Source organism: Platalea leucorodia (genome assembly GCF_965183815.1).
Source record: "Platalea leucorodia genome assembly, chromosome: 6".
NCBI classification, from domain to species: Eukaryota; Metazoa; Chordata; class Aves; order Pelecaniformes; family Threskiornithidae; genus Platalea; species Platalea leucorodia.
The window spans coordinates 2,091,489-2,117,477 of NC_138828.1; the positions used below are offsets into that span (position 1 = coordinate 2,091,489).

The 25,989-nt window shown below is 45.0% G+C and overlaps 2 protein-coding genes across 4 annotated transcripts in view; both read right to left on the reverse strand.

The window, feature by feature from the left end:
- Positions 1–6,595: 6,595 nt before the first annotated feature.
- On the reverse strand, positions 6,596–18,918 carry DCK (deoxycytidine kinase). Of its 2 annotated transcripts, XM_082315606.1 has the most exons (7): positions 17,759–17,860; positions 16,401–16,519; positions 13,997–14,190; positions 13,086–13,233; positions 11,476–11,591; positions 10,893–10,992; positions 6,596–7,725 (listed from the first exon to the last, which is right to left on the reverse strand). In XM_082315606.1, exons 1-7 carry the CDS (start codon positions 17,826–17,828, stop codon positions 7,699–7,701), a joined length of 774 nt encoding a protein of 257 aa, XP_082171732.1. In that variant the 5' UTR covers positions 17,829–17,860; the 3' UTR covers positions 6,596–7,698. The 2 variants fall into 2 exon arrangements, with proteins under 2 accessions (XP_082171732.1, XP_082171733.1); XM_082315607.1 differs by lacking the exons at positions 16,401–16,519; positions 17,759–17,860 and adding an exon at positions 18,748–18,918.
- Positions 18,919–19,094: 176 nt separating this feature from the next.
- MOB1B (MOB kinase activator 1B) overlaps positions 19,095–25,989 on the reverse strand; it is a 44,240-nt gene continuing 37,345 nt past the window's right edge. For both annotated transcript variants that reach the window (XM_082315609.1, XM_082315608.1), the window contains exon 6: positions 19,095–25,541. In XM_082315609.1, the coding sequence (XP_082171735.1) occupies positions 25,464–25,541 (78 nt within the window). In that variant the 3' untranslated portion in view covers positions 19,095–25,463. The remainder of the gene's footprint in view (positions 25,542–25,989) is intronic.

Here is a 25,989-nt window from a genome sequence, read left to right on the forward strand (position 1 = left end):
CCCACGAGTCATGCTCAGAAAAGCAACCTGTCCAAGACCACATACTGTCAGCAACAGTCACAACTAGAACCAAGGACTTTCACACACTCAGATTTTTGTTATTATTTCAGATTAAAGCTAATTCCACCGACAGCCCACCGTCCCCTTAAAAACCCCAACAAAACACCTACAACCAGACTACATACAGTCATAATAGCCATTGTTTAACCAGCAGCGTGCTCTTGCAACTGTTAACGTGGGTCAGAGGCAGCAGTGAAAAACCAAAGGTGGAAGTTACCCCGGGGGTCGCACCAGCTCCCAGACGGATGCTGTCCATGAAGGCGCCTGCAGGGCAGACGGACAGAACGGAAAGCACAGTATTTTCATTTGCGTGCCCACGCCTAGGAAGCTACGCCACCGCTGAGGTCTTCTGGTAAATAAGGCAAGCCGATTGCATTTTATACGGAGTCCTAACGCGTTATTCAGTCTATGATACACGAAAGACAGGGGCAGCTCGTCAAGTTAACAGGATTCCCAACAACTAACTTGGAGAAACACAGCAGAAAGGCAGGATGTTAGGAAAAACCTTGCTAGTAACATTAGCTGCTAGGCCTTCTTGCCTAGAAATCCATACACCAAGTTGGCCACAGGAGATAAAATTAGAAGAAATAAAGCCTTCTATCTCAAATAAAAGGAGGAAAAAAAAGACAGACACTTTGCATGGAGTGATGCCTGAAAAAAATCAAGTTACCTGCCTTGCCCAATGAACACAGTGCTCCCTTAAAGAGAGACTATAAAGACATTTATTAAAACATACCTACAACCAAAAAACCCCAAAATCTAACACCCTAAAATCAAGAAGCAGCAGTGGAAATCAGTACTTACAGTCAGAGGCTGAGAATTCTAGTATCTACATCTAATTTCAAGACCTTAAGTGTTTCCTAGTGAAAGACAAGATCATTCAACGGACACGTCGTTCCAGCCAGCAGGAAATGTTGCAGGAGAGGTCCAATCCCCTACAGAAACATCTGCCGAGACGCAAAGCAACTACAGCTATCCAAGACAAGGATCGGTACGGTAACGGCCGGTAGCTTAGCCTAAGTCGACAGGCTCGGATCGCGGAGGCTCGGGAGGTAAGGTGACAAACGGAGCAGTGCAGGTATCACCATCCAATGTATACGCTGTTTTAAGTAAGTGAAATGTAGATGGTCCGGTCCATGGGTAGCAGCGCGACAGACGCAGGAGGAGAATCAGGTTATGTTCCGGTGCTAGAGAAGAGAAGAACAGGCACACAAAAACCCCTCAAAGACAGCGCAACAAATGCGGAGACAGAGAAGGTTCCAGGCAAAAAGTGACGACAAGGAGGGTTCCGCAGAGGGACTTGGACAGATCCAGAGACCTTCAGTCCACGCTCCACAGCAAGCAGACGGACGATTGCTACGCTGTCAGCAATGCCTTCTGACCTACTGCCAATATGATTCCAGCTGGATTGTAGAGGCAATCCCAGAAGCGATGCTGACAGCAGTACTTAAAGCCAAAAGCGCAACCAGATGCTGGAGATGCCCTCATCTGAGAGCAACAGGCAAGTGCAGACCATCAATAAAACATAAAACTAAGATGCATTATCACTTTGAGTGTATCGTGGGTGAAAAACCTTGGGAGGAAAGGCAATTTTCAGACAGAAAGAGTTAGTGACTCATCTCTGGCATGGACAGATTCCATCAGCCCCACTGCGTGCGTAGACTAAGTCATGAACAGATATCATGAAAAGCCATTACTTAGATGAGCTAAATCACTACAAACGCCATCAAGATCATGGCGATATCACAGAAGTTTACATGTGCGATATAGCCACAAAAAACGTGGCAGATACAATCAGAAATAATTTCTAGAGCGTACCATGCCGTAGCATCTTAGCATCACCAAAGACCAGTCCTGTCCATACTAAAACGCTGCACAGGATGGGAAGCCACAAGCAAGAGAACAGTCGCCCACCAGACCACAGCATCACGCCGTCCTCTGAGGGAAAGGCTAGGCTTGTGCATAAGCCGCGATTATGTTGAAAGGGGACAGAGAGTAAATCTCAGCAGGTAAGAGCTGAAACTCTAAGAGCAATATGTACTTCACAGCTGAGCGTGTAAGAACAGTAGGAGCACTCATTAGCTACAAAAACCCGATTGTGAGTGTACGCACAATAGCACGAGGCACACTGAAAATAGAGACCGCTCGAGAAAAAGAGCCTTGAGGCTCCCAGCCTCAAGGAATCCGTGAACTCTCCCAGACATACAACTGCTCGGTTCCACAAAACAGAGCTGTAGTCCTTTGTCACAATACGCAGCGAGTCTACCATTCAGGAACCAGATGTTTAAAGCAGCCTCCAGCAAGAATCGCAGTTAAAGCGGGCCATAAGAGCTACGGCGTCCTAACAAGCTACCGTCAGACTGTGGCCGCGGTACGCTGCGACAGAAACCCCGCTTGAAACAAGCTTTTAGCCAGTTGACACGAGGCCTATCCCCGGGACAATAATAAAACAAAGAGAGCAAAGAAACTGTTGACAAGGACAAGCAGACATGAAGTACCTACCCAGCTATGCTGGACCATTGCAATAAACCCTCATGAAACAAGCAGCGGAGCAGACCAGGAACGGATACCTAAAAAGCCAAGTCCTGCTTTCTGTGACGGCGGGTCTTCTCCTCCCGAGGCGCAGCACAGACGGGACACAGGCAGCCGATCCGGAGCAGCGGGCTGCTGCAACGAAGCAGTCAATGACCTGAGGCCACTGTACACAGCTGAGAGGGTCAGGGTAAAGGCCATGAGCCGGCCCCACAGAGAGGACAAAGCCAAAGGTGCAGTGGAACCTGATTATCAGAGAGCAATAGCAACCGTTTTAAGAAAGTAGCAGAGGCAAATCTGAACGTAATTATGAAAAAAAGAGCATGCTGTCAGCATACATCCGTAGACTGTGCTAAAGCCAGGACGAGTTAGGCAGAGCCCCAGCAATCGGGTGGGCTAACACAGGAGAAGCGCTCAGAAAAAAGGACTAGAAAACCTAAGGTACCGAACTGGAACAGAGGCAGAAGCCACATCCTCAAGTAGGCTGCGTGCTAGTGAAATTCTGGCTTTAAGAAGTCTGTCCCAACTTGCGCGAGATCATGTTTTTATTAGTTATCAAAAGACAAGTCACAACAACTTAGAAGGAAAATGGCGAGAAGAGCACAGAAAGCAGGACAGCAAGGCCTGGAAAGCGCACAGGAACGGACTCTGAACGAACTGCAGGGGCAACATCTTTGGAAATAACTCCCCAGAACCAACCGCCTTTTTCCGAGTCGGTGGGTGCTATTAGCCAGCCAACATACCTGGCGCAAGCTGGACTACCTCCACGTTCTGGAGATACAGATATGTAACGTACACCCTGCCCGAGACACTGGGAAGAGCAGTCAGCAGCAATCCAAGCACCGGGCAATAGCCTACATCCCAATTTAGCAGGCACTACATCCTTGTTTATGCTGCTGGCACATTATTTATAACCATGGATTGAAACCCAGACCTAAGACCAACAGAAGTCACCTACGCACAACGGCCTAGACTTCGAGGCTCTGCGCATTATATTGATTTTACACCTGCGCTGAATACCAACCTAAGGTAAAAGAAATCACTTCACCGCTTACTCCCAGTATGGAATCCACGCTCCTCGTCACTACTGGATTTCAGTCAGCATTTCAGAGGAGCCATACCCAGTTCGGGCTGATATCTGGCACATCAAGTACGGTGCGTGGCTTTAGCGGAGTTCAGAATTGCTTTATTTTCCCAGCACGCTGCCAGCATTCGCGTACCGCTCGCTGTCTGCATTCGGGCCCGATAGCTCCGCGCCGGAAGACCGTTATCGCCCAGACGCACCGGGATTCGCGTTATCCACGCGCTAACGGTCACCCACAGAACAGCAGCAGCGGGTGCCCGCACAGACCTGCTGCTGCAAAACCCTTCCCCTTCACTCAGCCTTTCACTTGATCCAACGGGGGCTTGCTTTATTCCCCTCCCTCCAGATCAAGATTTATCTCATTCGGTAGGGTATTTATTAATCAGTTTGATGTTTTTCCTCTGGCAACGCGAGGAAGTGACCTCTTCCTTCTTTACCTTTCCCAAAGCCATTCAGTTACAACACTGGCGCTCCTCTCGCAGCCAGCGAGGGCCGAGGAGACAATGACCTCGTGTGGCAGATTCTGCACAGAGCTTGCCCGCTGCCACGAGCTACAGGGACTGCAGCACAGGTTTTGCCACCAGTTTTTATTTCAAGATTAAATTTCCAGTAAGTTTCCTTTCCTCACAAACGCAGACAGTTTTCCGTGGCCATGTTTTTCAGCGAACCAACGTCAACGCAATTGACATTGCATTGATGGCTTTTAACAGCTTTTAAAACAAATAAATAATTTCTGTCGGCCGTGAATCTGGGCCAGTGACCCCTTTTCACCAGGACATCAAAACATCCCACTGAAAAACCTAAAAGCAGGGCTGCCTTGCTTCTCAATTGTTTCATGAAGCACTTCAGACCTACAAAACCTAACTAATCCTCCCCGCCTTCTGAAGATAGAGGGAGATACCGATATTTTCAAGATGAAAAGACTCGAGGCAGGAATGATTGGCTCACAGTCACGCAGCGAGCCTAAACAAGAGCTGGGAAATCAACTTGGGAGTCCCTACACCTATGCTGCAACCCCTCGGCAAGCGCCGTCGCACACTGTTTCTTCCTAAGATGTAACTTCATTATTACTACGTACGTTCTTCCCTGCTCTATGCTTAACAGTTTATGGTGAATTTCTCCTGTGGCATTTTTATTTCACAAATAGATTCCTGGAGTCTTTAATTACTGGCAAAAGAACAGAATGATCTCAACACTAATCACATTTTATATACAATTCCATTACTATGAAGTCTGCTTAAATAAACAGCAAACAGTAGAAATAGGTGACTGGCACAAAATTATAGAAAATTAAGTTCTACGTACAAAATTGGCTGCTGTTCTAAGAAGCATTTGTATTAAGAGAACTTAAAATCCACTATACAGAAAACAGCTACAAGGAGTGAAAATAAAACGAGGCAATAGCATGTCCGTTGCTCACACGCGTACTGGCACAGCAATTAAAACACTACCCATCAATAGTTGAATCTGTTTCCTAACCGGAAAAAACTTAACAAAACCCACATACCGATTGTGTTTCCTGATCCTGATGGCACTTGATTAAAACCAGCCAGCGTTTCTAGCCAGTTCCATCAAAGTGTCTCTTACCCAAGGGAAGAGAAAGGGACGCAGCACTCAGAGACTGAAAAATCATCGTCGCCAAAGAGTAGATATCAGTTCAAAAACCGTCCGTATCTCCAAGAGGCAAAAAAACCCGACGCAACAGTCCTGTGGTAGCCTGGGAATGGATTTAAGCGAAGAAAAAAAATACTGACAAACTGGAAAGCCTGCGGTACTGTTAGAGCTGGGAGGCTGAAGCGGACGCGCAGGCAGAACAGTCTGAGGACACCTCCGCTCCTGTTCCTGCTGCGGCTGTCCTCCACGCAAAGGACTGCAGCTTCGTCTACTTCAGCCCAGCTACTTCCAAAGCCCCGAGAAGCTTGGGGGCGGGTGGGGTGTGTGCTTCGCTTTTGTTCTTGGTTTTTCTCCGCAGCAATTAAAAGCATTCTAATAATTGGTCGTGACTTTCCTCCTTCAAACCCAAACTTGGCAGTCGGAGGTTTTGTAAAGCTTTCTGGAACAGGATGCTGATAACCTGCCACAGAATTTCTGTGTGCTCTGTGACGGGTTTGAAAAGAAGTCTTTATTAGAACTCAGACTTGTTTATTCCTCGCAATGAGGACTGTCATTCCAATTCCTGTAATTAAATCCACAATTTTGACAGCTGAAACTGTAGGAATAATTGCACTGTTAGTCAAAATAAGTTGTTGCTGTTCAGACTGTTGCCAAGAATGTTTTAAAGGCTTCTACTATGTGTTTCAAGTAAATCTGAACTCTATCTTCATCCATTCCACCTCACTTCATTTCTGGAGCAAAGATGCTGAAATTTTACCTTTTACTAGGCAACCTTGAAGTCCGAACCAAGATTTTCTACCATACTATTGCTACGTTCCACTATAACATAAATATCATACAAAACACTTGTACCGATCACTGTTATACATATGACACATTTTATAAAATCCTGTGTCTCTATCCCACGAGATCATTTCCCATACATGAAAACAATCTGAAGCCCGTCGCAGCGTTTCAGAAATCTTAGAGAACTTGTACGCCAAACGCGCCGAGCGTACATAACCTTAAATTCATCCGTCGTACTAGTATTACGTACCAGCCATCTGCAACTTGATTTCTTTTATGAGACCAGGGAGCCGACACTATCAAGCATTGAAAAAGTCTTTCCAAGCACTTTTATTTTTCAGTCAACAGTTAGAGAACGCCAGCACAATTCCAACCACAAAGAAAATTCGTCTCAAATTAGCAGGTAACACAGGCACCACAGCAGACAAGAAAATGCCGTACAATAAAATTTTGCATTCAACAGCCAAGTGTGCAATCGTTCAGAAGTGTTTGAAGCATTACAAAGCAGCTGGTAAGACACCGTATTCGAGATGTGTACCCTGTGTATTTTCAGCACCTGAAACAAACGTGGCTCAGTTAATAAAACAAAATGCACTAAAATAGCAGCTACTCCACAAAGGTCTCCCCTTCTTACTACCAGAAGATGAGAAAGGAGAGCCTACTTGAAATGTTGCAGTATCTTGTATAAGCACCCAGGAGGCCCAATTAACAAACGGAGAAGCTGGAACAAAAGCAGGAAGCCACCTCTGACATCCAAAACGCGATTAAGGAAATGTTTAGAAACATGTCATTTACAGATGGAGGCCATTTGCAAAGTTTTCTTCTTCCTTTTACAGTACCCGTCAAGCAAACATACTCTTCTACGGGAAAAGAGGACTAACCAACAACAAAAAACAGTTCTGTTGTATTACAACCTTAAAAAAAATTAAAAGGAAAAAACCCACAAAAACGCAAACATGGTAAAGGATGGAAAGCCTCTTAATATCCTAATTTGCAGTGCACAATGAAAACAGATATAAAAACTAATTCGATATCTGCAGAATTTCAGCCATCTGTGGATTTGTTTTAATTCAGTGTCTTCTGCAAAGAATTTCATCTATCAAAATTGTCAGAAAACATTTTTTTATACCTTACAATATAAAAATCCAGGTTATATTAAAATTCCCTCACCAGCAAGAATGGTTTTTACTTTTTTCTTCCTCAGAACAACGAGACATCCATTACAAATCAATTCCACTAAAAAAAAAAAAGCTCAAGAGATCTAAAAAAACACTACCTTCTTGAAAATTAAATAGCTACTGGGCAGAAAATAAATTAAAAAAATACAATAAGATGCTCCAGAAGAACTTATTGGTCTGACTGGAAAGATGTGCAGTATTTGGTAACTCCCAGTGTTCTGGTATCTTCAGAATTTGCATGTGTTACTTAATATAACCCTGAACAGACCTACGGATTTATTTAATCATTTCCCTATTCACAAACTTTGTTTGTTCCTCACAATTAAATCAACAGGATTGAGTCCTGCCTCTCCAGAGGCCTTCTATAAAAGCAGAAGTTGTACTTCAGACTTTGATCGCACAGATGTTTGGAACAGTTTGACTCTGCCTGTGCTTCAAAGAGGATTATAAGGTGCTCAAAAATTCTTTGACCTGCAAAAAGAAACAAATATTGTCAATCAAACCAAGTATTTAGCAACAGAAACACACAGCAACTACATTTGCCTCTCCATTGCTTTATGCTTTACTACTACCTACAGAAACGGGAACTGGGAAAAATAATCTTAGGCTCGGCTATGCAGTTTCTTGTCCATCAAGAACTTCTTCAGCCACGGTACCTGTAATTTAGCAGGTGCGGAGAGAGACGCATTGCCATGACGCTCATTCCTCCCGGGGTCCTAAACTACAGCCCTGCATCGCAAAGGAATTCTCTCAAATGCAGGTCTAAGCTAAGCACGAGGAAGATAATGACCACCTCGAAAGATCTGTCATTTGGAAAACACCGAGTCACACCCACTACCAGAACAGCAGTCGTAATTAACGTCAATGAACAAGCCAGAGCATCTAACGAGTATGTTACTTGGAATTTGTGGCTGGCAAGTAAGTAATAAAACAATACCTAGCAAAACCATAATAGCTGAAAAAAATCCGATACTGTAGAGCAACGCCATAAATATTTCAGCTACTGTTGAACTCTATTCCCAGTATTTGAAGAGTGGCTCAAAGAGCTACAGCTACCTAGGAATCAACAGCGGAGTTCCGGCCCAAAGAATGCTATCCAGGACACCGAGTCGGAAGTCCCTGATCCTACGCAGAGCACCAAGACCCAGTGCAGCACCTCAAATAATCCCTGCAACTGCACGAGAACTGGATCCGACACAGGCAGCGTGCCAAGCAGCGGGCTAGCATTACGCCTCTAAGTGTGGTCACTTCAGGATGTCTTAAATACCAAAGGTTGCAGGCGAACAACGAGCTGAGAACGTTCTTGCCCCAGATATGCGTGCCTTTTTGTTGCGTCCACTCCCCCTCCCCAAAAGCAGCAGAGTAATTACTCCCTCCCTTTAAAGCGTAGGAGTAGCAAGAGGCAGCAGCAAGGGCCAGGCCACCTTTTTAAAAATACAACCACCCAGCGCATACAAGACGCAAGGAATACAGGCTCTAGGCACAAAACTCCCATCTTCCAGTTTCAACAGCATCCTAGCAGCCACGCTGTCATACAGTCTGAACTGGGAGCATTTTCCTCTCTGTCCGCTCAAGCTAGCCCGCTGCATAGAAAGGAACCGACGATTCACCAGAGAGCATGGTGTTGTTCTTTTGGCAGAGGCTCTCATGCACAGAGCGCATCTGTAAACGCTCTGTCCAAATTCTTGATGTGGAAAGGAAACACATCTTGGATCACATTCTCCAGCTGTGACCCTTCCCTTCCTAGCTCAGGGCTCAAGGAGGCAGGGGAAAAGGGAAAAAAAGAGGTCAAATCCCTTCACATGGAGAAGGGAACACGTAACTGTGCCAATACTCTAAATTGAAAGCTATCACGAGAAAGCCACCCTCCACTTCAGAAAGTAGCAACGGGAATACTGCATGGCGAACCTTATCACGATTTACACGCCAGGCATCGTTTCAGGACCGGTCTCTGAAAGCGAGCATCGCAACGGAGGCGAGAAGGAAGCATACAGGTTTTGGGTGCCCACTGGACACACGCATACACGAAAGGCCAAAGCACCCAGCCTCATAAAGAGTGTAGCAGTTCTGGGACTTCAGTTAGGAAATGCCAAAAAATAAGGCCAACGCAGGGCTTCGGCTGTTCCCACGCAACCCGACAGCTACACGGGAGGAAACTCCTCCGAAATCCCTGCTGAGGTGCCTGAGCTTGGCCTTATCTCACGGTGCAGGCGGCAAGCATATTCACTCCGCAGCTGCCACGTCCAATCATTCCATCAACTAAGAAGCTTTCAAAAAGCAAATACGATGAAGGCTGGTTTTCACCAGGTGAACAGTTCTGCTTCTCAGTGAGAATCAAAGGACAAAGCTGCTTTTCTGATGAGGTAAACAATTTCCTTCCAAAGACCAGAAAAGCGTGCACATACCATTACTAAGGTCTGTAACTCATTCCAACTACTCAAATACAAGTCAAGTTGTCCTCAGCTGAGCCTCATCACGATTCAAATACCAGACACCTGCGCAGTTACCATGTTGACAGCTTGGCCTAGCTTTAAAAGATATATTACACCTTTTCATGCTAAGGATTACATCTTCTTAATGCAAATCGAAATCTCAACTTGAATTCTTTTAATATCAAATAGACATGTTTTTCCACGCCTTCATATAAAACTAAAATACACTTCTGATATACATTCGGCATTACTTCCTGAACAAAATAAAAAGCTACGTTTGAAAAGCACTCCCTGAAGTTTCAGACCACTGCTTTTGAGCAGGATTTTGAAGAACACATCAATCGACACAACTGAAAAAAGCAGCTTTCACGATAGTGCCCATTTAATAAACAAGACTAAAAATAAGCAGTATTGCAGCAGGCTAGAAAACTATTCATTATCTGAATGTAAGTCCATGACTTAAATCTTTTAGAAGGGTGATTAGACAGTGCAGTATCTTTTGAGAGCAAAGGATCCCTATTTGCATTAGCTGTACTGCCCTTCGCTGTGACACGCTAACCAGGAGAGAGGACAGCCCATACTGACTTCCGTTCAGCTAGAAATATCTGCAAAACCTCAAGTAGTTCGCCATCGGCTCACTGCTTCGGATCCAAACTCAGCCGCAGGTTTAGTCAACTCATCCTTCCATTTTCCATTCTAACGCTTTTGTGCTGTATTTTCATGGTACCTGGAACCGAAATTCTTTATTGACTAGCACTGTAGCTTTGACACCTTCACACCTACTACAGGATGACTTCGCCCCAGACATCCAACTCGGACCTGCGTACCCTTCTTTCTCTCTCTCAACAGCTACCCTCATCACATTTCTTAGGACACCTGCACAATGCTAGAAGCAGGACGTAGCACATAACAGTTCTTTGAAACAGCTGAGGGTTATTTAAATTAGAAATTATATTTGCAAACAAAGCTACTTGTGAAAGTCTTCTCAAACAAGCCTGGAATATTTCCTTCCCCCCTCTTTTTTTTCTTTATTTTTTTTTTTTAATGAAAAATTAATATACGATATAGCATGAAGAAACATAGGTTCTCAGTCTAGTCTGACTTCAAAGAATGCTATACTTGGAGAGGCGAGAAGCACCCTGAATTCATTTTGACGTGTTGGCAATAAACCTAAATCATCAGTTGGTTCTGCTTGTGAAATTTTACCTTTTCAGTCATGTGATCGTATCTGTCCTTTTTGCCTTTGAAGTCTTCATTAACATCTAACGTTAAAATAGGTATTTCCTGTAGGTATTCGAAATCCGTTCTGTATTGAGATAGGAACAAAGAAAATATTACTGCCTGAAAAAGTACGCATCATTCCAGTCTCTGTCAGCATTTTCATTGTTAAGAATCCCATGACAAGAGCTGCATATATAAATTACAGCCATGAATTGTGAATATAAAGCAGCTCAAATTTACAGTGCGGCTCCTAGGATATATTATTGCTTCTTGAACATTTTGTTCCCTCGGCACCCAACGTTAAATGCAACTGCGTATTAAAATTAGTTCAGCTGAATCCTCCGCTATTCAGAGCTCTATATGGGCAGAACTGAAGGCACGTTGCACGTCCTAGCAATAATGAACATGCTGTAAATCCAGTACTACTAAGGAAGTACAGATAGAAATATTCCTGGAGTTTAACTTTACCTATCTTAGGAAAAGCTGATGTTTCACTGGTGGAAAATGCATTATGGAACATCCTTACAAAGATTTATCGCTCTTTAAGTAACCATTAAACAAACCTTACCGCAGCGTCCTATGCTGGAGCCAGCTTTCATGTTTGTAGTGAAGCTTCTCCAGATATTCAATGGGAATTTCTTGCTCTTCATCTCTTCCACGCAAGTAAATCCTATTCAAGCATTTCTAAAGGCAAAAAATATTTAAAAAAAAAAAATTGGTTGTTTTTGCAGACCTACAGAGGAAGTCTAGTTTGCTGAAGTTTTTTTTGCCAACCCTTCCTACTGCGCTCAGTATGCCACTCTTTGCCAAAGATGAATATTCAACTTGTTAACTGTCTTACGAGCACAGAAACATTATGCCATGTTCAGCTGATGGAGCCCACAGACCACACACAAAATCCAAGAAGGACCCAAGGAAATGCATCACATCGTTTCTCCGCTACAAGGAAAGGTCTCAAATAAGCTCTTTATTGGAAGAAGAGGTACCAGTGTATTGCATGAAGAGAGCACAGGAATAGCCCTTTGACACTAGAGACAGGCGTTTCAAAATCTCATGATGTATTTCTGGCTCTTAGGAACCCAGTTTTCATATGTGGCAAATCATTTGTTCCTGTCCTGAACACATCCAAAGCCTCAATAACAAGTCAATCAAAACTGTTTAAAACTGGCGTACTTCGTCATTTAAACATATGTTCTTGACTTTAAGAGAAAAATAAAGCCCTCAATAGCAAGCCTAGTAAAAAAGCCCTCAGAAAAACTCTGCCGTGTTACATTACACAGCTGTTTGCAACAACAACAAAGGTGAAAGCATCCAAGTCAGAAGTAGGGAAGTATGGAAGTGACCTCTAAGTTACCGCAATTAGAGCTCTTCTGAAGTCTCAGGGTTTTGTCTTGTTCACGTCAGTGTCATACTCAAAAGGTACATTCATTATATTGTTCTCTCCTTGTAAAAAGTCTTAGACACCCAAAGATCAAAGCACTGTCATAAAGCCTCACGTACAATAGGGGCATTCATCTGGCTAGGCTCCGTTGCTCCAGCTGCAAGGGCCAAGACAGCTGTGAGATGACCTATAAATTGTTATACCCATCACAGCAATGTACCTACAGCTAGCCTGTCCTTGCCTTTTTTTTTTTTTTCCACTTCCAGTGGCATTTTATTGTGTGTTTGTTATATATTCTGTTTTTATAATTAGAAAATCATTTTCATCACATTTTGTTTAAAAATACACAGGCTACATTTGAAAGAACATTCTTTTTTCAAGTATTTCCAGACTGTATTAGTCATAACTCAAGTATTATAGTCTTCAGGGGAACACTACACTCTGAACTGAACTCTCATCTTTAGGACTCTTGCAGTGAAAGATAAGGGCAGCTCAAGACCTTGAGAAGATCACATTTCAAGGAGGATTTCTCAACTGTTTCCTTGCCTAGGACATTCAAAGCAATCCTTAAAACACAGATACAGCGACAGGCAACGACACACAATTGTGACCTTACTGGAGTTGACTGCAAGCATATTATTCTCTTATCATAAAAAAGGTCTAGAATCGTAGTTAACCCCTATATTTTTTTAGGAAAAAAAAATACTGTGGAAGCATAGACAAAGATCAAATTGTACAGGCAAGGCATAGAATGCGTACTCTCGTTCTCCGTGCAGTCATAGATTTTTATTCCTCACCTCAGGAGTGGCTCTGAGATAAATGATGCCATCCAGCGCCAGGCTTGGACCAAACTGCTTATTCATCCAGTCATGCCAGTCTTGGTAAATAGTCCATTCAGTTTCGTTCATGCAATCAGACTCATATAGATTAGCTGCAAAGATGTATCTGTGAACACGTAAACAAGAATTAGCTTGAACACAGTTATCGCTTTGTTTGCCAGAAGTACCGCACAGTAAGTAGAAAAGCAGCTGAGCATAGTAATGCTGTAACTTCTTGGATGCACGCTTGGACTGGAAATAAACAGCTGCTGTCCTCGTCCCATAACTATGTCCACCGCAGTGGCCCATTGCAGCATCCACAAAAACCCGTAACGTCTGCAGCTCAGGTGTCTGTTCAGGAATAAGCTACAAACAACTACTGGTTTGCACACCGTGGTCCTTTATTTACAATACATTAGAACACGGTGAACCCCTAAGGATTACGTTATGGGATTTGGTTGTCAAATCTAACCTTCTGAATCCAGAAACACCGGGTACGGCGATATGCAATAGCTACACCTGTTTCACAAAGCATAACAGAAAACAAGACTAAGTGACAAAGAAAGAAATTGCTCTTGACTCTTCTTGATTCCTACTCCCCTCTTCTCTCTGAAGGGAAACGTTCATGCACACACCGTAAAAAACCTACCCACCAAGCATGAGAAAACTTGTACAACAAAACTATAAACCCTCAAACCAGTAATTTTACTTTGCTGTCAACACCAATGAGAGGAAGATAACAAACCACTCATTGAGATTCTTGTGATTGACCGGTATCAAAATATAGGACAAAAGGAGGCACAACTCAGTCACGCCCTGCTTTCTTTTTATTTATACATTTTACTTCAGAGAACGTTGATCTTCCCTTTAAGGACTTCAGTCCAACATACCTGTCGCTGTAGACAGATCGCTCAAAGAAGACCACAGGATTCTCCGCCTCCCTGAGTTTGCCATCAAGGGATCTGAGCTGAGCCCGGATCCGGCTCAGACATGCGTATGCCTGGAAAGTGAAAGCCCACCTCTCTGGTTTCTCGTACATCATCCGAAGCACATTTCTGCCACCCTTCTGTGATGCCGTCAGCTCCTGGTTTTAAACAAAAACAGAGACCCTTTAAGTTGAGAAGGTGGACGATTAAGGTAAAACAGAATTGCTCTGCTACGTTAAGCTGCTCAGCCTTTATTTCAGGTTTACAATTGCATCATTTACCTCTCAACCCTATTTGGAACACAAGGCATAAATGCCGGTAATGTTATTCCTCCTATGGCACTGAGCTGAATAAGCAGCTCTCTGCAATCTACAATGTCAAAATGCTCAAGTACCGAAAGACTTTGATCGCTACTTACAAGCTTTAATAAAACAACAGCATCCTATCAGTACAAAAAGTCAGCAACATTGTAGAAAAATCCATGCTCCTTTGACAGGTGTGAGCTTCAAGTGGGGCTCATTGCGGTTTTCCATTAATTACGGTTCCTACGGTCCCAGCTGCTGTGACTACGCCCTCATCTTACCTGGGAGGCTCAAAACAGACTCCGGGCCAAAGATCACCCTCAGCCCGCGAGGGAGCTCAAACACCTCAAGACAGCCGCTACAGCTCACGGAAACGGAAAGCCGCGCCTCAGATTTACTAGAAAACACAGCCTACCAAGAGGACTGCTTCTGCCTGAATCTTTTTGCCATCTTAACACCAAATCCAAATGTTGACATATTTTCCAAAATCTAGAGAGAGAGATCAACGCCTAGGTGATAGCAATTAAGATTCTGGAATTCCAGGTTTCATCCTCATCTCCAATTCCTTGCAACCATACCTACGCTAGCGAAGCCACCATGCCCAACACCACCCTCTGACACTGAGGCCAAGCGGCACACAGGAGCAATACCCACAGCGCTGAACTTGGTAAGCCTCCAAAAGGAGGTGGCTGCATGCACAGCGCTTTCGGCAGAACTATCCTCTGGAAAAGATTCCAATATCCTCGAACACCACTGTATTAAAAAGCACAGTACTACACCACTTCAAGTATTTCAGGTGCAACTTCCATAAGAACTAACAGCTACAAAAGCAGTAAGACACACGTGTTGCTATGAACACGCACAGACGTAAAAATGACCTTACCCAACCTTCCCCGCCCCCCCGGGTACGGTGGGACAAAGTACCAACTTTATTAAAGATGGAAAAGTGAAAATCTACTTTTTGGTATTAAACGATACCAAAAAAGCAATCATCAAGATCTTGAATGCTGATAACTTTTCTGAGAAAAGAGAACGGGTAAAAATAGCCCAAGCCCTGTTGTTCAGGCTGTGCAATATTCTTACTACAAGCAAGACGGCAGCTGCTGCTGTTCCTGCGTGAACTGGCCAACGGCAAGGAGAACATTACAGGCTACTGACAATGCACACAAGACCGCAAGGGAGACGGGCAGACACATGCGCGAACACCTTAGCGCACGGAGCACGGTCTTGTCTTCAGGAACATTTTTTTAAGTGTTTCCTGACTAATTTCAGGAATCATACGCTGTCTGGGGTCAACCCACCACTGTCAACTTAAAAATCTTGAACTTGAAGTTCAAGTCTATCAAACGAGCTTGTTAGCTTAGCTCTTAAAAGAAAGGACTTAGGTCTGGTTTTGTACTTGGATGGACTTCAGTATCGTGAAGAAGTAAAAAAAAAAAAAAAAAGAGCTAACTCTGAAAAAATGTAGCTAAGGAAAAGTTAGAAACAACACGCCTCCATTAAGAGTTTACATTTAGTTAACGAAAATACATGGTACTTTTTGCCAGATCTAAAAAATCTACTACAGTTCACCAAAAGCTGTCTACGCAGCCACGACTTTGGCCGCTCAGCAGCGGCTGGAGTGCCAGCAGAACGACAGGAAAACCACCACTAGACACAATTTAGCAGCAGTTCTTTATTTCCTAGGCATTTTAGAGGACACCTCCCAGGACACCTGGGCAACGCTCTGCTCTCACCCCGTTAGTTCAGTTGCTAAAAGTAATTTCTGCCTAACTTATTTCCGTCCTTTGCTTTTATACGTAAAATAGAACAGGCTTTTCCCGCGTTTAAAATTTACATCCTGATGTTGAAGAACATTTATTCTGTAATACACCCAGCAGACTAGAAAACAGGAACTCAAATATTATGAGAACGAGCAACGAAAACATTGCTATCACAATTATTTGCTAAAAAACCTAGTCTATCAGATATATTGGTTTTCCAAAATTAGAAAAGCATTTGACTGGTTTTGGTTTGGTTGGGGTGTTTTTATATTAAAAGCTTCACCTTGGTTTCCGTGACCATACCTCGCAATCCTCTTCACAGTTTTGCTGAACATTGCACCATCTAGCTACGGGCTCAGGAACCACTTCCCATTCCTCATCGGCTTGTTTGAGAATATTCACAAACGTCGACTTCCCTGCAGCTGTAGAAAACCATTCAGGAAGAACGGCGGTCAAAAAACACGGATAGTGTCGTTATTTAACTACTATGCAGCTCCGGTTTAAAGTCCTGTAACTGAGTCTCCCACACCCGTGGACTTTTGTGACAAGCGTGAATCAGAGACCATTGCGTACCACATATCGTCAATTAACTGAGCAACAGGGGGTTTTCTTTTTTATTTTGTACCCCACCACACCCATAGCCAATTTAACAAAAATCAATGACGGCAACAAGTCTCAGCCCAGATCAATTAGCTAAACTCTAGAAATTTACATTCGCAGTTAAAACACCAAGTGTTAAATTTTTAAAGGTACTTAGTGGTCCAGTCTCAGGCATGAAGTTGCAGCAGTCTTCCTAAGTTTTAGGAGGGGGGGGAAGGCAATGACAAAAGAAACGTAAAGCAAAAGCGATGGTTTCTCAAAGGAAGGTAAAAAGATGCACTACGAGTTACTTCCGACAGCACGGAAGTCACTAATCTGCCGCCAACTGAAAAAAGCGAGGAAATTTTTAATTGGTAAGAGATGCTTAGACCTGATAGAGGCCAATCAGTTGGCTATCAACCACCAAAGGGTGTCCTACTAACAAAGTGACACCCTGGCAACTCCTATCCTCCACTTTCAGCACAGCTGCTTGCCAAAAAATAACAAAAAACCAACCAAAGGAAAAAGAAGAAATATCACATTATGACAGCCCATAGCTTCTTCTGCTCTTTACAAAGTTAAACAGGCTTCTCTTGTTAATTAGGGGGAGTAGTGGATAGCACAAGGGTGACCTGCTGGTCTGCATTGACACAGGTGTTTCATGCTACGACCAGGAAAGGTGTGGGAGAAGCCTTAGCCACGACTTCAATGCATCTTTCAAAAGGCGAATAAGTTAATAAGTGTAATAGAAAGCTCCCCACCCCGACCTCGTCGTTTTTATAGCATGAATTCTCACGGCGTCAGCTGAAGTTTCTGCCGTCGTTGCTTGGTTTGTTCGCACGGAACAGCCCCCACCTCGCTTACCTCCCCTGACCCGACCGAAAGCCTTGTTCGCGAGGAAAATGAGGGGGGAAAAAAACCCGCTGTGGAAGCGCCCCGGCCGCCGCCCGCTGCTCTGGCGGGAGGAGCCCCGCTGCGGCCCGGCGGCAGCGCTGCGCCGCCGAGGCCCCCGGCCGCCTCCCCGCCGCCCGGCCCGGCCCGGCCCGGCCCGGCCCGGCCCGGCCCCCCTCGCCTCGCCTCACCGATGTTGCCCTCCACGGCGATTTTCTTGATCCTGCCCTCCAGCCGCCCGCGCTTGGGAGGAGTGGCCATGGCGGCCGACAGGAGCGCGCGCGCGCGCCCTCGCCAACGGCCGCAACGGAAATAACGGCCGCTCCGCCTCGCGCCCACCCGGCTCCGCGCCCGCCTTCGAATTTGGCGCGCGGCGGGCGCGACGGACGTCACCGGCGGCGACGGCGGCGTACGGGTGGCGGCCGGGGCCAAAAGGCGGCGAGGGGCCCCCGGCCTGCGGCGGCGGCGAGGGGCGGAGGGCGCCCAGGGGGGCGGGCGGCAGGGCGGGCGGTCGAGCCCGGCGCTGCGGATCCAGGCAGAGCTGCGGAAGGAGAAGCGCATCGATGGGAGGGCGCCGCACTCCTGCCACGAGTTGGTCGGTTCTCGGCCGCGGCCGAACGGCTCCCCACGGCTCCGCACGGCCAAGCGGCCCTGTGCACCCCAACACAGCCGTCCTCGCCTGCAGCCACGGCAGGACCAAGGCCACCGAAAGGGGCTCGCGAGCAGCCACCACCGTTAAAAATCTTCCGGAAACACCTTAAAAGCAACCCCGAGGTTGGACTGAAAGGAGATCAAGGCCGCTTGTTTGGAGGGTTAATGATGGAAACCCTCCACACCCCCACACAGCGACCAAACCCATCCCCGACAACGCGTTTCCCAACGTACCGTCGCAGCGTACGACCGGTTTGAGTCTTGTAGGACCAAGTTAAAAAGGGAATAAAACTCAAATCTGTGAAATGGGCGCAGGCAGCGAGGCAGCGGCGACCAACACACGCTCTCATGTAAAACTGCGTACGACAGCTGCAAGCTGCAGCCGCCACCCGAGACGAGACTCTTCTTGCACGGTCCCCCAAACACACCGTTTCTGGGGACTCCTGGGGTATAAAGTGCGATTTTTTTCACCGCCTTTTCAACCCGACAGCAGAAACCTCTTTCCAGCCGCCCGCGAGAGATGACTTACCACTAGACGGGGTGCTTGGGAGCTACGGGTGCGAGCGGAGGGCATCGGATGCGGATGGGAGGGTCGGAAACCCGGCGCGCTGCAGCCGTCAGGGTCACAGGAGGCTTTCGGGAGAAAGAAAGAAAGAAAAAGGCGCCTGTGCTGCCGGGCACGGCCCGAAGCAGGGTCTGTATTTCACCTGAAGCCGGGGAGCTGAGGCAGCAGAGCGCTGCGGCTGCAACCAGGTTTAAAAACCACCCCGGGATCGGCGCCGAGACGCACTTAATGCCGTACTCAACTTGGTATCGGCAATCCGACACCGAGCGCCAGCCCTACTGGCTCAATTCAGGTCACGCAACAAGGAAATGAAAAGGGTATCAGGTTGTTTTATTGCTATTGTGTCTGCCTGCAATACAAATATTCACAAATTCAGACAAGGCAATTACAAAAATCTAATTTGCATGTGTAATGGTCATATGTGTACAATATACAGAAAAAAAAATACCTATCTACAAGTAGAAGATAATTTAGAAACAAATTCAAGAAGGAAATAAAGACAATCATGGTCAAACATAGCTATTTATTTTCTCTTATAAACAGCCTTCAGTTTCTTACTGAAAAAAACTAGAATTTAAATATTCTGTCCCATCACATACAACAATCTGTATACATTATTTACAACTCTCAAATGAACATGTTGCAGATTTTCAGACATTCGACTTCTTTTTAATCAAAAGATGTTCTCATTTAAAACTAAAATATCCATCAGTGACTACAAACTGAAGCGATATTGGCACAGTTAGCTTACAGTAAGGGTTCTCATCTTGCATTTTATATTTTACACTGCATTTTCTCCCATGTATTTTAGGATTCTGAAGGAGGAAGAAAGGTTAGTGTTGCTTTCGTGTTTTGTTTTTTTTTTTTTTTGCCTTCAAAAATGGGCTTTTATTGAAACCTCATTCACTTTTATCGCGTTCTTCTCTCGCTTCCATTGCGCATCAAGGTATGTGCTTCTAGGTACTAAGCAACACAACCACAGCGTATCAAAGTAGCAAAACAGCCATGAAAATAAGTGTTCCCTCCGCGACACGTCTCTGAAAAATGTCAGAAGTTGCAAATGTACAAAAATAATGAGTATAGTTTAGTGGCTATAAAAATTAATTTCCCCTAAAAATACAATTCTCTATGAACAATTTAGGGAATTGGTTCTTCAAGCAAAAACGTAATTCGCTATTTATCTAGGCTGCAATCTTAACCTGGCATGAGGAAATTGTAAGCAAAGCAGGAAAATAAAAAGGTTTAACGCTTAAAATAACCCATGTTAGTCTCATCTCAAAAGAGAGGATATCCAGGAAAAGACGACAGGCATCCTTAAAACTGCTAGTGGTTTTAGTAGTGCAGTTTGGCAAAAAGACAACCGGTATCAGCCGTGAAGGAAAGAAGATTCTGTGTGACAGGGAACCTGCTCGTGAAAGAAAAGTAAGGGGTCGGTGTTGGCGCTGCAGCTTTTTAAATCGTCCAACTAACGGGGCGGTTTATGTACAGTAATACAGCACTCTGGCAGGTCGGAAGGGGGGAGAGGGGGGCAAGGACAAGAACAACCATCCGAAAAGGATGTGTTTTGAGTAAAACTGTGCCTGGTGATTCAAGAGAAAGGGGCGGGGGGGGCGAGAAACGGAAAGGAACAATCTGAAAGGTTAGGAAAGTCCATAGCAGCAAGTAGGTATCCTTACCTGTTAAATGAGTGTCAGGGAGACTAGGAGAGCGTTCAGTACCTCAGTACTGAATAAGGACAGCGCTCCTCTATATCTTAAAGTAAAAGCAAAAGTTCAAAGCTCTACATTGCATAGTAAGCGGTAAAAGAAACTCCCTAGTTGCAGACGGGCCACCTGCCCCTTGAAACCTGTTTTCTCCCTTCCTCTACCGTTCAGCTACCTGCAACAGCAGAACGTGGCGTTTTTCTTTTCTATTTGCATGATTATCTTCTATCCCTGGCTTGAATTTAATAGACTTGAAAAACCATTTCTGTGAACATCACGTATCCGCAACCATCTAAAGAGCGTCAACACGGGCAACGGCGGCTGAACTTGATGAACGTAGCCGAGTCTGCCCCGTCCCATCTCGAGGCAGACGACCTCCTGAAGTGACCACCCAGATCACTGGCACCGTCTGATACGCTGGTAGCTGAAAACCACCACACACGAGAGGATTTGAGGACCCCCTTCGGCTGGCAGGCCGCGGCCAGCACCGGCAGCCCGGCCGCGCGTAACCCCACCGGCACCTTCCGCTCCCCGTGACAACAAAGCTGAATTTTGTTTGTCTCGAAGCGCTCGCGACGCGTAACCGAGTCCGTCTGCAACGTGGGCCTAGAGCGGCGCGGGGTTTGTTCAGGGTTCGTTTCTCTGGGGTTTATTTGGGGGGGCGAGGGGCTGTCCTCCCCCTGCCCCCCAACGAATGCACTGTTTTATAAACACATTCACTCGATCCAGATTCCATTTGTACAGCGTGGCAACTTTTGATTAACATTTCAGTGTGCCCTTACTTCAAGAGTGTAAACACACATCAACTTCTGGTCCCGCATCTTGTTGAAGCAAAAAACAATTAAAAGCTGCAAATATTAACAGCAGAGGGATACTAAATCCCAAACACTGCATACGTATCTTTAATGTTGTTATTTTCAAGTGTTGAATAATTAAACAATGTGTTCATACAGCTGTCAGGCAAATCATGATCTCCGAGCTTTTATTACACGCCTAGAAACTGTTCTGGAAAAGTGTTTTCTACTGCCAGTTACTAAATACAAAAAACACACTATCCACGTAAGACTAATTTTTTTCACATAATACGTTCTAGTTCTGATGGGCTGAACTGCAGCAGATGCCTCTGAACTTCTAGAGCCGGTTATTTAAAAAAAACACAAATGAAAACAACCTTCCAGAGCAGAAGTACACCAAAAATGTGAACTATTGCACTGGTACCACTCCAAGCAAATCCTCACTTCTAAATATTTTTCCTTTGCGTTTCTTGCTGGTCCGTGACACCAATGAGACAGCTTTAAACTGAACGGAGGGTATCTGCGATGTAGCACGTTGGAGCAGGCTCTGCCATTCTCGCTCTCCTCGCTTGCTGCGATGTGATAACACGAGCTCTAGCAGCGGTTAAAGGGCTCCTCTCCAGGACGCGTTATCAGCACAGCGAACGCGCGCACGCAGCCTCTTGAGCAGCACTGACTCAGCAAAGCAGTTTTCCTTGGAAAATTTACAGGATTTTTAATATCAAACTGCATCTGCAGCGCTCTTTGCGCCTCTGTAGCTGGCAATTTTCGGTCACTAAACTCTCCTCAGATAACAGCACGCATAAAGGGCTGTGTGTGCAAGATCGCGTTCTTCAATTCAGCTTCCTACATGAGTGGAGCCTGTTTAAAACCGTGCAGTTCAAATTTGGGAGTTCAGCTGCTTTTGCACGGTCAGGTGGGCGCTGACCGCTCCCGTAACTCTGAGAAGCCGGCAGCCTTCTGCGTTATTCAGTCCTGAACTAAGAGAGCCCTCCAACCCCGCACCCAAAGCTACCGCTGCCAAACCAGGCTGACGCCGTCATGCCGTCAGGTACGCTACTCGGCTCCCGACAATCCCGCAGCTCCTAAGACACCACGACTGACGCGCACAGTCCGCAGCAGTACTGCGTTCCCGGCTACACTGTCAAACGTACCGCACAGCACGTAACAAGGACGGTGCCTACCGCAGGAACGCTTTTCCTCCAGCTGTTCAACAGGAAGGTACTTGCGCAGCCCCACGCGTGGGATGCTCTGCCCGTGGGAGCTCCTTCTTCCCTCTCAGCCCATGGCTCGACTGCAGACAGCAGCATTTAGGCGCTACAGCACTGACTCTTCCGCTAGCCAACACAATTGCATGGGGAAATCCAATGCCTGCCAGACCGGGTATGTCCTCCCAACAGCAGGACTCACGACAGCTTTGGGGTGAACGCTGCAGTCGCAGGCGACTTGCCAAAGGAAAGGAAATGGTGCTCGTGCTCCTTGGTGGCTTTTGCCTCTAATTTTCTTATGCCTTGGGCATATTTTTCCAACCCCTAGCTCCCTAAAGAGGTAACGGACATTGAGCATCTCCCCTCTTATCCTCCCACACGCGTGTACGCACACGGGAGAGTCAGGATCCTTATGGCTGAGAAGGGATAAGACCTTAGTCCACATTTTTTTAAACTCGACGTTTGTTAAAACATGCGAGGGAAAGCTCTCTTTGCATCAGCAGCTTGACTCAGTGTGGACTGTGGGAACTCCAGTCCAATCCCAACGCTCCGTGTTAAGAAAAACACAGTATCAAAGTCCTTTCCTTGGACATCCACACATTAAGAAAACCTGGCAATTCTGTATGACATAAAAGGAGCCCAAACGTAAGGATAACTGACAATTTCACTTGTCCTTTGAGCAGATTACAACAGGCTATGACATTCATCTGCAAAGGAGCCAAACACATTCTACATTTTCTTGAACTGTAACAAAGCTTCCAATGAAACCAAGGACTGCCTTAATTACAAATGCTAAACTGCAGGCGTTTTGCAAGCAGCCTCTCTCTCTAACAGCGTAGTCAAACCTGAATTCAGTATGAACACCACTGCATGACCATTCTTCACTATGCAACGCTCCATGTTTCCATTTCTAAATAAGCAGCAGCGAAACAAGCACACAATGCCAGTTTCTAGCTCAATACTGGGCTTTCTCAATTGTTCTCAAGTCCGGTGGGGGGGGGGGGGGGGGGGGGGGGGGAGAAAAAGAGACAATATAGGTAACAAAACATTAAATTGCTTCTCCAGGAAGCAGTTTAAGCAGACTAGAAAATTTAATTCCATTGAAGATAACATGGTTCTTACAATAACCTTCAGATGCTTCTGAAATACATCATTTTAACTCACAAGTAGTGATTTTAGTCTCCCAAATGCGTCTATGTTTATGACTGTGCTTAGACATTTGTTAGCTAGCTATACTAATGGCCTCTTACGTATTTTGCGGGCTGCTGCACACTGTTTTCCACTTTACTCAGCGTTTCCAGCGAAGCAAAGGCGCACAAAATGTAAGCTCAACTTTTCTGTCGCCTGCTAACCTTGGCTTCACCTGTAAATTTTAGAGGTTCACCAGTCAGTCCCACGTACACCAGTCAGTTAAGGTCGTCATGTTATTCGGGCCTAAAAATTGTGGTTTTGCAGACTCACAATCTAGCAAAGCCTGGCAACGTTAGCCACGTAGCATACTGTATTTGGCAACTAGCGATACCATGGGATAGCACGTTGCACAACCTAATACAGATTTCTTTGAATCCAAAATACAACGGCTTTCACGAGATCCATAAATGAGCAAGAGAACCAGTCATACAGGCTTCTGCACTGGGAAACCTAACAGATACAGCTGCAGCAGCAATTTCCAAGTCATCCTCTGTGGATCACCCCAGAGGCTAACTTCTCACAGGCGATTCTCATTCCTGGTTTCAGAAAACACAAGGCTAGAGAGGCAAAGACCCTACCCCGGGTGGGGGAAGGCCCAATTTTGACTAGTTTTTCTCCCAAACAGAAGATGCGCTTACCAAATTACAAACCACTAAAAATTCACCAGTATGTTCCTATTACTTTTCCTAGCTGCTGTAGTTCCTTGGAGATGGGCCGCAATTTTCAACGGGGGAGAACACCATCGTGCTAATGTAAATCCAAAGCGGTCCATGCTATTATATTCCCTCCAAGATACATTTCCTGCCACAGAAAACACTGGCCACCAGAGATCCTCCACAGAGCCAAGCTTTTTATCCCTAACTTACAAACATCATCTCACTAGTTATTTTTCAAGCCAGATTTTTTCTTAGTATTACCCCAGTGCATTTTTTTATATTGAATATTTTCCCTAAGTGTATTTGTGCAAACTAAGAGTTCATTTGGCAAAAGCTAGGAAACTTAGCAAAAGCGACTGACCCAAGTTGATGCTTCCCTGTTAAAAAAATAAAAGCAACTATGAAAAGCCAGAACCAATAGCCACAGACATGCAACTACTTGCTAAGCACAGGTTCTTTGTAATTTTGACATCGCCTTCGTAGTTTCGCTTTAGCGACTAGAACTCCGCCATCACTTTTCTTTATAAGAAATACCTACTTTTGAAAAATCCTATATTCATCTCTAAAAAAATAAGACAACTATTTGTATTAAAAGCTGGAGATCATTGATTTCAGTAAGTTATGGCTTTTTTTTTAGTGTAAGCATATATATATTTTTCTAAAACAAGTATCAGTAAGTGTCCTGGGTGTTAGTTCGTATTTTCTGTTTCCAGCAATGTTCAGTATTGTATGTGCTTTGCACCTCAGAAGTGAGTCTGCCAAGGCACTTAGAGAATGTAAGCAAGTCTTTTAGGGACTTCATGAGAATGGGCTACCACTGACAGGATAACAAGAACCCATCCACCAGCAGAGTCAATCCCCCAACCAAGCATGTTTCCTTTATAAACACTCAGCACCTGCTAAAACTCCACAATGAATAACAACAATCAAAAAAAAAAAAAAAGCTATTTATCACATGTCACTAACAGATAAAAGATTTCCCCTAATAAAAGCACAGAAAGTAGATCTTGGCTGTCATTAGTAACAGCACAGGTTTTTGTTTTGTTTTTTAAAAAAAACAAATGAACGAAAAACAAATACCACACGCTTGCTTAAAGAAACAAGTGACTTCAAGAAATCCTCTTCTTTTTATCTGTCCTTCGAGGTGAGTTTTTCGATCAGTTCTTGAAGCGGTGCAAGTTCTCTTCTATCAATGAGGTTGAATTCCTGTAAGAGGGACGAGGAGAAAGACATATTTGTATGTGCAGCTCAGGTGAGAAGTCTTATTCGGGTAGAAGTTACTTGGCAGTACGCTCTTCGAGTCCAGGCTTAACCACTACCGCATCTTCTGCCTGCCTGCCGTTAGCTGAACAGCAGTGTTTGACTGCCTAAAGCTTTTCCCTCCACTTAAAGGAAGGAAACGGAACAAGTTGCTCTTTTTTTATAAGGGGGCAGGGGGGAATGTAGCTTTGAGGCAAGCGCACACTTCCATCTAGCTTCAGATGCCGTCCTCCCTCTTTCTTTTGTTAGGAATTACTGTTCTACTGAATTATTTGGTAGGGAACAGTTTTTAGTATTCCATTTCGTAGGAAACGAATACTTTGTCGAAAACTTCTCCATTCCTTGAATGCTTCTAGCAGTGAATATACATAAAAACGGAGTAAGACACCATCTT